General features: G+C 48.2%; 1 protein-coding gene across 1 annotated transcript; it reads right to left on the bottom strand.

The window, feature by feature from the left end:
* Positions 1-1017: 1017 nt before the first annotated feature.
* Positions 1018-6934, bottom strand: Fam136a (family with sequence similarity 136, member A). The gene is made up of 3 exons (NM_001106605.1): positions 6799-6934; positions 5863-6003; positions 1018-2347 (listed from the first exon to the last, which is right to left on the bottom strand). The coding sequence occupies exons 1-3, from the start codon at positions 6883-6885 to the stop codon at positions 2159-2161; spliced, it is 417 nt and encodes a 138-aa protein (NP_001100075.1). The 5' UTR covers positions 6886-6934; the 3' UTR covers positions 1018-2158.
* Positions 6935-13998: the final 7064 nt, after the last annotated feature.

Raw genomic sequence — 13998 nt, 5'->3', positions numbered from 1 at the left:
TTATTTATATTTTATGTATGAGTGCTCTACATGTATACCTGAATGCCAGAAGAGGATCTCAGATCCTGTTGTAGATGTTTGAGTCACCATGTGGTTGTTGGGAATTGAACTAAGGACCTCTGCAAGACCAGCCAGTGCTTTGAACTGCTGAACCATCTTACCAGCCTGTGTGTCACCTTTTTTCACTTTCTACATTTTTGTCGTTTCCCCTGTCCTTTTCTCACTCAGTTTTTGACATAATTCATGCTGGCCTCGAGTTCACTGTGTAGTCAAAGCTGGCTTTAAACCCCTGCTTCCTGTGTTAGAATTACGGGTAGCCGCACCACGGGTCCTTAATTTCCTAAGCATATCCAGGCAAGGCTGAGGGCTCCTGAAGCATCCAAGTTAACGAACAGTTTGCACCAGTAGTGGGAAGGTAGCTAGGCTGATTCTTTTGAGGATGTGAATTCAGAGTCTGGAGTATTTTTGATTCATCGTTCAGCAGTTCTAACATTGCCTTCAAAACCTGCCTAGCACACATACATAAACGTCCATACATAGAACGTGAGCAGTACTACACAAGTTCTGAGGTATTGAGCTTGCCCCTGTGCACCCTCCCTGGGGTGGTGACACTGCTCTCAGTGCACTGGGCTCTCATAGTAGTCATTAAGAAAATGACCCACAGACATATTGTCCAGACCCCTGCTAGATGGAGGCAGTTCTTTGAATTCTCCCATGATTATTTGTGTCATCAACAAAAATTAGAACAAGACTGCTCAACTGTATACTCTTCCCAACACTGGCTGTGCTGGTTGAAACTAGGAAACGGACGTGAATATTAATAGCCTTTAGCACAGGCTGACCTCAAAGCAGGAGGGCAATCCTCAGCTCTGCCTTACAGTACTGAGATTACAGGTATGTGCCTTTAATCATGGGTATCTCTTCAACATTAACAGCCTTCAAGTTATGATGTGCTCTGGCTTTCTCTTAGTGTTTCCCATTTACTGATGATATATCACTACCCACTAAGAAAAAGCTGGAGACAATGAAACTTTATTTAAAAACCAAACCACTTGGAAAATATATTGCAGGCTTAACACAGCAAACAGACAAATGTATCACTGTTTCAAGTAATTAAATTGGTATAAATACAATATAGTACTCATCCAATAGATAAGGTGCCACATTGGGCCAGCAACACTGCACTGCAAAACCCCCAGTAAAAATGGCATTTGGTAAGAAGGTGTGTGCTTCTCCTGCTGTAGTGGCCCTAGCTTTCCTTGGCCCAAGTTGCTTACTTTTAGGCCTCCTTGTGGCTACAAGGCTCTGTAAATTCAGAGCTGATTAATACTGGGTTTGCACTTTTATTTTGTGAACCCAAGGCCAATACTTCTCAACAGCTCCTGTTTATTCTAGCGACTGGCGTGTGAGTGACAACCAACCCCACTTGCTTTTCGTGAGGATGTGTCACTTCGGTGTACAAGTCAGTGAAGAAAGCTGTTTCCCATGTACACTGTGACACTGTCTGGCTTTTCTGGGGTTTCTAGAATAACAGAATTTGAAGAAATGGACATTCCCATCTTGATGGCCAGAAAATACTAGGAACCTTTAGAAGTTATTTAAACCACTCTCCCTCCTGTATCTTAAATCCACTGTGTGCCCTTGCACAGAAGACAAAACCAAGCAAACTATAGATTTGGAAAGGAGATCTTTTCCTCTCTCTAAATCACTAGCCTACTGGGTTTTGTTTCATAACATATGCAAGGTGGTGTGGTGTTACTTGTGGTGAACAGGATTTGCCAAGCTTCTCTGAGGAGACCCACCTCTCCTCAGGTTTTACCAGGTTTAAGAGAGAGCCACCAGCCTGGATGTTTGTAGTAGAAATCTCAGCCCTTGGTACAAGGTTGATCTCTACTACAGAACAAACATTGCACATAAATATTTAGGATCTAGACTTCTCCTCTGAGCTATCTGCGATCCAAATCTCAGCACCAGCTTCTTTCCACGTCACCTTCTAAGATCCAGATGTAAAGGAACCAGTGTCTGGTAGTGAGCCGCGTTTGCCTGGAACTTGCTGTGTCCTAAGTTTTCCTCATTCGTAAACATTGCTTAACATATTAAACTTCCATTCTTCCTTAAACAGCCTGCTCTCAGCCCCAATGGTCACTGGCAAACAATTTTATTTCCCGATGGATGACAGAGACTCCTTGATCTTCTTGGTCATTGTTGGGATGAGGTGCATGTGGTCATCCACACACTTGGCCACACAGCTGTCTAGCTGTCGCTTCACCTGAAGCTCCTTACTTCCTGCATCCATTGAGTCTTTGGCTTTGTCGTTGCAATGCATGGTGCACCGGGCCAGGCGGTCCTGTGATGAGAAGGAAGAAAGAGAGGGCTGAGAGGCTGGCTTCTGTTGTCTGAGTGTTGGTCCCATGTTAGGCCTTGGGCTACAGGTTTGAGACAGATTGTCTCTGCCAGTTCTAAGTGTAATACTTGCTTAGCTCAAACAGGAGGTGCCACTGGGAAGGCTCAGACTAAGCACCCAGAGCAGAGGAATGAAAAAAAAAAACTTTATACAAGATGCTGGCAGCAAACAAAAGACTATCGTTGGACCTACAAACACCTTGATTCTTTTCCCATTCTTCCATTTCACATGTGTCGTGCTGTGGATTTTTAGACCTATGGCTGTGGATGTGGAGGCCTGAGGTACATTTTAGGGACCATGCTCCATTGCTCTCCCACACAGTCACTGAGGCAGGGCTCTCAATCAAACCCAGATCAAGTCTTGCTTGCCAGCCTGCTGTAGATTCTGCCTCTGCCTTCTAGGGCTAGAATTACAGGTGGGCTGCCATGCTCAAGATACAATGGTTTTTGGTGATCTCAGCTCCAGGCCTGGTGTTCACCTAGCCAGTGCTTTAATCCCCATAACCATTTCCTGAGCCCACATTTTAATTCTTTACTGTCTGTCCTTGCTACAGAAAAACAATTCAAGCATTTGTCAAGCTTCTACTATGTGCCAGGCTTTCTTCTAGTGTGGAATACAGAAATGAACAAAGCACAAGTGTCCCTGCTCATATGGAATTACCAGTAGGGTAGAGTGTTATGAAAAGAGTAGGAAGTGAATTGGGAGTTCAGGAGTAAGGTCTGAACGAATGCAAGCTCTGTCAGGGGTATTTAACATTTTGGCTTCCCTTGGCCACATTGTCATCTACAACAACCAGGTGTAGTGGCACACGCTTTTAATCCCAGCACTTGGGAGCTAGAGGCAGGCAGATCTGAGTTTAAAGCTAGCCTGGTCTACGTAGAGTGTTCCAAGACAGCCAGGGCAAACAGGGAAACTGTCTCAAAAAACAAAAGATAGGAGCGGGGGGGGGGGGGGGGGAAGCAAAAATAGCTAACACACACACACACACACACACACACACACACACACCCACCCCTCAAAAATAGTTAAACAGGTTTGTAATTTTATGTTGGCATGAATGTGGCCCACAGGCCACAGGATGGGCACCTCTGCTATATATTAGCTGTTATGAGAAAAGAGCCAGGGCCAGTTTGTGTATACTTTATGGTCAGAGGCTGAAAATGAGGGGGGTGGCAAAGATAAATGGCCTGGGGTGTGGAACACCAGGATGTGAGGTACCTACGGCTCAATGGTTAAAGTGCTTGAAGGAGGAGACGGAACTATGTGAGGACAAGTCAAGGCAGAGGACTGAGCAGTGACTGCTGGTCCTAGCATCATGGGTACCCTCCTCACTACCACTGCCAGCAGTTCTGCAAATGAGGTAGCCTGGAGCAACTGTACACGACGGCAAGGAGACACTTACATAGCAACCCAAGAACCAACTTTTCACACATCCGATCTAGAAATTTCTCAAAACTAGAAAAGGAGAAAAGCTCTGCTGTTGTTACTTGGCAGCAGTGACTTGGAAGAGTTTGCACATCGGAGTGTGGAAGTCTACCTCACATCAGGTGTAACTGGAGGTGGATGGAACCCCAGGCTATCAGAAGTGCTTGCTTCTCAAGCCCACAAAATACACTTGGACAAACAAAAGTATGAATATCTCTTCTTCCAGGAAGGAAGAGAAGATTTTATAGTAAGGGCTTGGTGTCACAGGTCTGTAATCCCAGCACTTGGGAGGCAGACACAGGAGGATTGCTGTGAGTTTCCAGCCAGCCTAAGCTACAGAGCTGAGATCTTGTCTCAAAAGACTCCAGTAGTGCTTTTTGTGACTGAACTTTCAGTGTCGTAGAAACCTCTCTCCAGGTCTTCCAAATGGGAAGTTCTGGGGATGCCTTAAAAGTCCACAAAAACCGTTAAGGCAGTGCCCTGATATTGACCTTTTTTTTTTTTTTTAAAAAGATTTATTCATTTATTATATATCAGTACACTGTGGCTGTCTTCAGACATACCAGAAGAGGGCATCAGATCCCATTACAGATGGTTGTGAGCCACCATGTGGTTGCTGGGAATTGAACTGAGGACCTCTGGAAGAGCAGTCGGGGCTCTTAACCGCTGAGCATCTCTCCAGCCCGCTATTGACCTTTTAAACTGTGCGTGGATGTATAACCACCTCGTCTGCTACGGCAGACCTACAGAGGTCAGAGGACAACCCGTGGAGTCGGTTCTCTCCTTCCATCTTTGTGTGGGTTCTGGGGATCAAACTGAGGTCGTCAGACTTGTGTGGCAAGTCCTGAGCTAGCCATTAATCCGCATCTCTTTAAGACTAATACCTCAGTCCACTTTCCAGGAAACTTCATTATTTTAAAAATCAAAGAGGAAGAACTAATGAGATCCCACTCCTAGCTGAGGTGCTACTGGCAGTTTAAAAAAAAAAGTGTTTTATGTTTGCGTTCCAAAATATGTGCATGTGCGCCGTGTGTGTGGGAACCTGCAGAGGTCAGAAGAGTTGTCTCATCCCATGTGGATGCTGGGAACCCAACCTGGGTCTAAAGACCAGTAAGTGCTCTTTAGCAATGGGTCATCTCTCCAGCCCTGACCCGGTAAAGGCTGCTGCAGGAAGGAGAGCTGTTTCTCTTCAGAGTGGGACCACTCTTAATTGCCTAAGCTGCAGTGAAAAACCCCACATTCATGCCCACAAAAGCGACCTTAATTAAATCCAAAATACATTTCATGTAAGAAACAGCCAAAGAAGAAATATAACTAAAAGACCTTTACTTTTTCTTTTATATGTACTGGTGTTTTGTCTGTTTTGTTTGTGTAAGGGTGCCAGGGCCTCTGGAACTGAGATTACAGACAGCTGTGAGTTGCCATGTGGGTCCTGGGAGTTGAGCCCGACTCTCCGAAGAGCAACCGGTGCTCTTAACTGCTGAGCCGTCTCTCCAGCTCCATGATTTTTTTTTTTTTTGAGATTTCTTTTTTATGTATTTGAGTGTTTGCCTAAATATATGTCTGTGTATCATGTGTGTGCAGTGCCCATAGAGGGACAAAGAGGGCTTCAGACCACTTGTGACTGGAATTACAGATAATTGTGAACCACCATTTGGGTGGGTACTGGGAACTGAGTCTCTGGAAAAGCAGCCAGCACTCTTAACTGCTGAGCCATCTCTACAGCCCCAATTCCACTTTAAGGAATTTTATACTACACAACATAAATTGTATTTGGTATGCAATACATCAAAAAGGCAAGCTGCTTGGTTATAAGATCCTTTGGTATCTTTCTTTTATATTGCTGTTTCTATGGCAAATACAGCACAACTTAATAGCACCCAACTTCCAGGGCTTTTTAAAAATATCAACCCCCCAAAATACCAGGGCTCCCACCAGAGTTAACAGAACCAAGGACCTAAAGCAGAACAAATGCTTCTCATCTCCAGCCAAGGAGCTGTTCAAGGACTCGGGAACTGTGAGACATTCCTCACCTGGAACCTTTCCAGCTCGCTGGTGACCAGGGCCTGGGCTTGAGCCAGAGGTGCATGGCAGCGCTCTATGCATTGGTGCACCTGCTGCATAGACGCCTGGTTGTCTTCACAGCAGTTGGCACTGCACCGGAACATGAGGCCCTGGGGAGGGAAGACAGGGCCTGATTAGACTGGAAAGACTGAGGGCAGTCCACGAAGGACAAGTGTTTGGAGGCCATGCTTCTCTACCTGTATGTTCCTAGACATCTTTTGCTTTATTTTTCCCGCAAATATCATCAGGACTTCAGAAGACTGGGACGATTACCAGGCCTAACATTTGTAGGTTGAGGATGTATGTTCTTGGTAGAGCGCTTTCCTAGTTCTAAGACAGGCTTGTGTTCCATCCTGCTCCACACAAAGCCAGGGTGGTGGCCCATGCCTGTAGTCCTAACACACCAAAGGTGGAGGAGGCAGGAAGATCAGGGGTTGGAGGCCAAGTTGGAGTCCCCATCTGTTGCTATTAGCTCTCATGCTATTATAATGCATCCAAGACTGAACCGGAAGAAACCACGTGCTGAAAACCAGTTTCTGTAGCAGAGTTCAGAGGTCGGCCTGGCTAGTCAACGCCCCACAAGGCGATCGAAACAGTAGAGGGTGATTGAGGGGTAAACTTAGGCAGGGCCAGTAGGGTGAAGTAGGCGGGGCCCACGCCTGAGGGCGTTCGGGGTTCGTGGCGTCTGAATCAACACTGGATAGCCCGAAGGGATTTCAACCTGGTGGTTCTCCTGGGCCGGGCCCTCCGAGCCTCGCGCCTGGTCACCTCAGGGGGCGGCCGAACACTCCTAACCGAGGCCAGGCGGGAGGAAACCGCCCCACGCGAGGCCCGGGGCTCGAACGTCACCCCGCCATCCCCGCCCGAATTTCCAATCCCGTTTGGGCGCGCGGCCGCGCCGCTACCTGCATCTTCCGGATATTCTCTCTCTCCACACTTTTCACCATAGCGTCCACAGCCTCCTGCACTCGAAGTTGCTGCACCTCCGCCATGGCGACCCTGAGCTGCTCCGCGCCAGCGCCCGCGTGTACTCGCCGCGCCCCGCCCCCTGCGCCCGTGCGGGATTCTCAAACCACAGCGTCCCACCCTCTCGCCCCGCCCTGGTCTTAGCCCCGCCCCCAGCGATTGAGTCCCGCCCACTGAACCGGATTCCCCAGCCTGGTCACCGCACGTCCTACCCAGTACCTCGCCCTGTCCCCGGGCCATTGCGCCCTTGTTCTCAGTAGCATTCCCTTTCCCGCACCCTCATCTCCCCCTGGCGTCCAGGTTAAGCAACTGCAGGCAAGAGAAGCGCGCCGCAGCTTCTTCCGCGGAGCCAGGCTTTTTGGTGGCCAAAGATCTCCTTGCTCTGACTTCTTCCGCTTTCTCGCTCTCCCTCTGTCCCTTCCAATTAAAAAAAAAAAAAAAAACGAATGTAATTAGCAGCTCTTGTGTGTACAGTTTGATCAGATATTATTATTGTTATTTTTGGTCTTGGTTTCTTTTTGTTGCCGAACAGAATTTCATTAAATGTACATACCGCAATTTGTTTAGTCAGTTCCCCAGTTGGTGAACATTTTTGTCGAGTTGCTAGTTACTGTGAGTAAAGGGTACAGGGCTCTAGATTTTTTCTCAAGAGTAGTGTGGGAATATGGAGAGACTATAGATAGCGAGACTGTGGAATAGCGGCGAGCTGTTTTGAACTGGATTGGTTCCGTCAGCCATGTGTTCTCATGTTCCCATTTCTACTGTCGTATGTAGTTATCTGTGAAACACACGTGGTCGCTGTTCCCCTACCCATGGGCCGGGTGCAGAGGGCGGCTGCAGGCTGTATTAGAAGAGCTTGGGGCGGGAAAATTCGAGTGTTTCAGGAAATCTCTCCCGTAAGCGGCGATCTTGAATTGAATCTTTGTATTGAGCTAGAAGGTCCTTGCCTGGCACTCAGGAGAAGGAAGAGAATGCTATACAGACACGGGAAGCTGCAGTGGACAAAACGGGGGTAAAAAAAAGGGTTGAAGCTTTGTGGAAACAGCGGCTGTTCGGAACGAAAAAAGGATTAACATGTGAGAGTGCTGGAGATTTTAGCACTTGCTGCAATTTGCCACTAGATGGCAGGCTAACTCTGTTTTGAGAGTAGGAAAAGCCACAATCTATTGTCCTTTGAGGGAAGCTGTGTTTCTCCATGGCTGGGCTTTCCCTCTCCCAAATACTAGGGCTGGGGATAAGATGTGTTCACTACTTCAAGCCAGACTTACATGGATCTTCCAGGAGTAGCTGAAGCCAGGGCGATGGCAGCGGTGACCCAACAGACTAGGTGCTTTGCGAGAACTTTGGATGGGGTATGAAGCAGGCCCTTCACTGTCCATTTTTCTCCCACTGTGCACAAATCAAAGCAGAGGGAGGTGAAGACTCAGGAATATTTAAATCCTAGCAGGGCAAGATGCCTGCCCCAGCCGCGCCGACACCTGACTGTGGGAAGACCTCTCTAGAGACTGACTTCATCGTTCCAGATCCCACAGAAAATTCTTTATAATAAAAGCACAGTTTAACACTTTGTTCTTTCCCCCTTATTCCTAACATGTACCATGGAGTTTCAGCGGCAGCTTCTACAGTAATGCTGTTAGTCATACTGAGATCCGGTTGGAAGCCTTTGGTAAGACAACTTTGTTAGCTTCAGAATTGCAAGACTAGAGGTACTTCAATGATACAGAAAGTGACTCCTGATATGGGTCAGACATGGGTCCGCTCCCTGAGACAGTGGTCACTTTTTAAAGACTGGATCTCACAGCCGGAAGACAACAGGCCATGCCTCTCTGCAGCTCTTTGTAGGACCAAGACTTAAGAAGCTAACTGTGCTGTGGTCTCAGAGTATTCCCTGACTACTGGTCCTACTCACACCTGGCTCCTCTGTGCTCTCTGCCATGGATGCTATGTTGAGCTGAATCACAGGTGTGAAATATTCCTCAGAATTTATATAAAAATCTCATGTGTCCTTTATTTCTGGGATTTCTCTGGAAAGGCTCCTTGGCCCCCACCCATTCTTCTCATGGTACCCATCTCTTTCTTTCCCTCGCTTATTCTCTTCTAAAATATATTTATTTTTATTTTATGTGTATGTGTGTGTGCCTGATTATATGTATGTGCACCACATGCATGCAGGAGCTCGTGGAGGCCAGAAGGTGTCAGATCCTCTGAAACTGGAATTAGGGGTGTTTGTGAGGTACCATGCCGGTGCTGGGAATTGAACCTGGGTCCTCTGCAAGAGTAGGTAGTGCTCTTAACCACTGAGCCATCTCTCCAATCTCATGTTATTCTCACAATAAAGCACCTCTCTAATATTTATTTATTTAGTTAGTTATTTTTAGCATTTATTCATTTGCTTGAGACAGGGTCTCACTATGTACCAGCCCTGGCTGTCCTGGAACTCACTATGTAGACCAACCTGGCCTCACTCTCACAGAGATCTGCCTACCTCTGCCTCTGCCTCTGCCCCTGCCTCTGCCCCTGCCCCTGCCTCTGCCTCTGCCTCTCTGCCTCTGCCTCTGCCTCTGCCCCTGCCCCTGCCCCTGCCCCTGTCCCTGCCTCTGCCCCTGCCTCTGCCTCTGCCTCTGCCTCTGCCTCTGCCTCTCTGCCTCTGCCTCTCTGCCTCTGCCTCTCTGCCTCTGCCTCTGCCTCTGCCTCTGCCTCTCTGTCTCTGTCTCTGCCTCTGCCTCTGCCTCTCTGCCTCTGCCTCTGCCTCTGCCTCTCTGCCTCTGCCTCTGCCTCTGCCTCTGCCTCTGCCTCTGCCTCTGCCTCTGCCTCTGCCTCTGCCTCTGCCTCTGCCTCTCTGCCTCTGCCTCTGCCTCTCTGCCTCTGCCTCTGCCTCTGCCTCTGCCTCCTGAGTGTTGGGATTGAAAGCATGTGCCACCACCACCCTGGTGTTCTCCAGGTTTTAAAGAGAAGTCTGCTCTTCTTCTTGGGGTGGGTTATGTGGTCTCTACGACACCCATATATTCAGTGACTGCATAGAAAATTGAAGAGGAATGAGATTAGAATGAAATATCAAGACTTGAGCAAGACCTAGGGAAGGGAGGGGGTAATCGTCAGAACCTTAAGCTAGGTTGGATACTCCAGGGAAGGGGCATATTTACAGTCCTAAGAAGGTGACCAGACTTCAGAGGGTAATGGCCATGTGGTGTGCTTTGTCACAGAGAGGCTTAGACAGCCCTAAAGCATTCCAAGACTCAGTGTGAGTGGCAGGAAGCCACACAGCAGCAGGAAGCAGGCAGTGTTTCTGATGCCTCTGTGAGGGGTCTTCGGTTCCCAAGGCTTATTTAGGGTAGTTAGTGCTGGTGGAATGGAAGCAGGACAGATCATGGTGGAGCAAAGGCCCTGAATTAGTCCATCATGGTCAAATAACTGTTTTGTGAAAGAGAGTTTATTCCAGGTGTGTGTGTGTGTGTGTGTGTGTGTGTGTGTGTGTGTGTGTGTTATGCATGTGAGCATGCATGCATATATGTGGATCAAATGCATGCAGGAGCCCTTGGAGGTCAGAAGAGGGCAATGGATCAATCACTTAGAACTGGAGTTAGGGGCATTTGTGAGCTACTGTGTGGATCCTGGGAACTAAACTATATCCTCTGCAAGAGCCAGCAACCACCCCTTTAAGATTGTTTTTGAAATGAATTTTAAGTTTGTGTGCATGTGTGTATGTGTGTGTGTGCGTGTGTGTTCGTGTGTGTGTGTGTGCATGTGTGTGTGTGTGTGTGTGCGCGTGTGCATACACACACGTGTGTGGAAGTGCAGGCACCTGCAGAGGCCAGAGGAGGAGGTTGGATCCTCTGAAGGTGGTTGTAAGCTGCCCAGTGTTGGTAATGGGGGCTGAAGTCAGTCCTCTGTGAGAGCAGCGTTCTGAACTGCTTAGCCATCTCTCCAGCCCCTGGTCAATGCTCTTTCACTGTGTATTATGGTCAGGAGAGTTAATGAAGTCTGGGGCTGAGGAAACACAGTCTGCAGATTTCATCTTGGGTTTAGCATCAAACTGCTGTCGTGTTCTCAACCTCTAACTATGCAGCCTCCAGTGATGGAGGAGCCACCCTTCCTCCCTCTGTAGAGTGTGGACGGCATGATTAATTCCTAGGTGTGGCGGTGGCTTTGAGATTGTGTCTGTGAGAAACAAGGTAAACAGTTATTATCGTTGCTGGGAATTCTGTGTTTCTTCCTCTCACTCTCTTATTACTGTGGCTGTCATAGCAAACACATCGATGTCTGGATAACTGTTTGTGGAGCCAGCTGTGCCCAGCATATAGGTTACCAGTCTCGTTCCTGTGACAAAATACCCGGCACGAAGTGAGCCGTGGGTCTGGGGAGATGATGGCTCGGCAGGTGAGAGCACTGGCCACCCTTGCACGGGACTCAGATTCGATTCCCAGCATCCACATGGAGGCCTACGCACCTCTGAAACTCCAGTTGTAGAGGATCAGAAGCCTCTTCTGGCCCACTTGGGCACTGTATACACACAGGGCACAGACATACATGCAAGAGGACATTCGCAGACATGAAATAAAATGAATACAGCTTAAAGGAACAATCTAAGGGAGGAAAGGTTTGTTTAGTCCCATCATTTAACAGAGGAAACCAAGGTCTAGAGAGAAGACTCAGCAGCCAAGGGCATATACCGCTCTTTCGGGGGACCCAGGTCCATTCCCAGCACCCACACCTGGCTCACAACTGTCTATAACTCAGTTCCAGGCGATCTGGCTACCTCTTCTGGCCTCTGCAGACTCAACACCTGAGCCCGTCTGCCGCACTCTTGTGCTTCTCAGTGCAGCAAGGTCTGTTTGTGGAGCTTTGGCAGAAGCCTTTTTTTTTTTTTTGGGCTGACCTTACGCTTTTCTCTGTTTGAGACTTAATTTCTTTACCCGCATAATGAACCATTCGCCCATCTCTATGATGCTCACTAACTTTACTCCCTATATGGTCTATCAAAGTGGCTGAGCCCCCTTTGAGTCAAATGTGGAAGTGTTGGAGGGAACGGGAGACTGCTTCAGAGACTGTGAGGGCCAGCCAAGCCTATCAACTCAAATGGGAGGAACGCTTTGCTTTGGCTCAAGGACTTGGTGGTTTCCACTCAAGGCCAACTGCCTGCCACCTTTGGCCCCGTGGGAGGCAGCATACCGTGGCAAAGCATGCAGCTGGGAAGCAGCGAGGAGGAGCTGGAGTCCTTTAAGGACACTTAACTTCCTCCCACTGGGCCTCACCATCTCCTGGCAGTGCCACAGACTAGGGGCCTTTGGGGGACATGGATCCAAACCATAACAGGGTCCTTCTGAAGACTGGACGGGTGTGGTAAGGTGTTGTGGGACACAAAGGTCCTTGCTCCCACAGATCACTAGGGCAACCAAGAATGTTAAACACACAGGGCCTCTTCTCAACAGAGGAGATAAAATACCTGTTTTCCTGCCCAGAAGGCTGGGCATGGATCTTGTTAACGACCTGGTGACCTTTTTGTTATCTGTAGAACTAGACCTCACCCACCTTTTTTTTTTTTTTTTTTTTTTTTTTTTGCTATAGAGGCAGTCCTTTCTCCAAGTCCCTAGAACGATAGCCATCCTTACGGGAGATGTCACATGTATTTTATAACCTGCTGACCTTTATGAGACCACATTAGATTCTAGTTCTTTAGCTATAGAATTCACCCTCATGGTCACATGTACTTGTAAATGAGTTTCTAAGTTGTCTCACCTTAAGCTTTATTGTGCACCACTATTGGAAAGACTGCTGCCTGGAAACCTCTTCCCAAATTGTACTGTGTTTTAAGTATGCTGACATTGAACTGCCTGGCATTAGACTCCTTGAAGTCTGATCCAGGTTACAAAGTCAATCTGAACCAGGTTTTCTTTTTTTCCTTTTGCTTTTTCCCTTCCCTCCTTCCCTCCCTCCCCCATCCCTCCCTCCCTCCGTCCCTCCCTCCCTTCCTTCTTTCTTTGGTTGTATTTTTTCCCCCCTAGACAGGTGTATCCCTTACTGTCTTAGAAGTAGCTCTGTAGACCAGGCTGGTCTTGAACTCACAAGATCCACTTGCCTCTGCCTCCCAAGTGCTGGGATTAAAGGCGTGGGCTGCCACCACTGCCCGGATGAGTCAGGTTTTCATTCTTATCTCTTCGAGGTCACTTTCCTGTCTGACACTTGCAGAGACCCCCTCAGTGGGTTGGATGAATGCAGAGAAGTTGGATGAGTCCTGGGTTCAAGGGGCTAGCAGTGGGATCTCTCGAGGGGACCCGAAGTGGCTGAAGACTCATTCAATCTATCGAGTGTACAGTATAGATGGCGCGAACACACCCGGGTCCACAGGAAGAGCAACAGAAGGGCTGGAGGCAGCACAGGATGTCAGTGACTTCACACTGCAGGAGGTTTCTGCTTAGACAGCAGGTGAACAGCTCCTACCCCACGTGGGCCAGGACGACTGTGGGTCACATATAGGAAATAGAAAGTTGCCTTTCACTTCTGATAATATGTCAATTAATCTGTGTCATTAAGTCATTGTGGCTGGAGCTCTGGGGTGTGCGGTGGGTGGGAAGAGGTGCCATGCTGATGGTCTGTGCTGGGGAGGGTGAAATATAATAAAGGGGGTGAGAAATTCTGCTGTCAAACTCTGGGCCTTAGGACAAACAGCCTCAGCGTGTAGCTCAGGAACCCCAGACAGGCAGGACTACCTCGGCCCAGCTACATGCTTAGCAGGCTCGCTTTTCTACTCAACAGTGGAAGACCTGAACCTGGAGACAAGGGCGGGATTGTTTTTCCTGTTGGCAGCATGGAGGGTACTTAGCAGAGGGCAAAGAAAGTATAAAATGTGTGTGTGTGTGTGTGTGTGTGTGTGTGTGTGTGTGTGTGTGTGTGTGTGTGCATCTGCACAGCTACATCTGGCTTTTTAATTTTTAAAACATTATTTATTTATTTCTCTATATGGGTATTTCATCTACATGTATGTGCACCACATGCATGCCTGGTGCCCAGGCATGCCAGAAAAAGGCATCAGAGCCTCTGGGACTGGAGTTGCAGACAGTTGTGAGCCACTGTGTAGGTGACAGGAATTGCAGTCAGTGACCTTAACTGGCTGAGCCACTTCTCTAGCTCCAACAGTGAGC

The sequence above is a fragment of the Rattus norvegicus genome, chromosome 4, assembly GCF_036323735.1.
Source record: "Rattus norvegicus strain BN/NHsdMcwi chromosome 4, GRCr8, whole genome shotgun sequence".
Taxonomy (NCBI): domain Eukaryota; kingdom Metazoa; phylum Chordata; class Mammalia; order Rodentia; family Muridae; genus Rattus; species Rattus norvegicus.
The sequence above is the reverse complement of the archived record's forward strand: the minus strand, read 5'-3'. Positions and strand labels throughout refer to the sequence as shown.

Coding starts and splice junctions, on each gene's coding strand:
- Fam136a (NM_001106605.1), bottom strand. CDS start 6,885: ATGGCGGAGGTGCAGCAACTTCGAGTGCAGGAGGCTGTGGACGCTATG. Junction 6,004..6,798: donor AGAATATCCGGAAGATGCAG/GTAGCGGCGCGG, acceptor TTCCCTCCCCAG/GGCCTCATGTTCCGGTGCAG. Junction 2,348..5,862: donor GCGAGCTGGAAAGGTTCCAG/GTGAGGAATGTC, acceptor TTCTCATCACAG/GACCGCCTGGCCCGGTGCAC.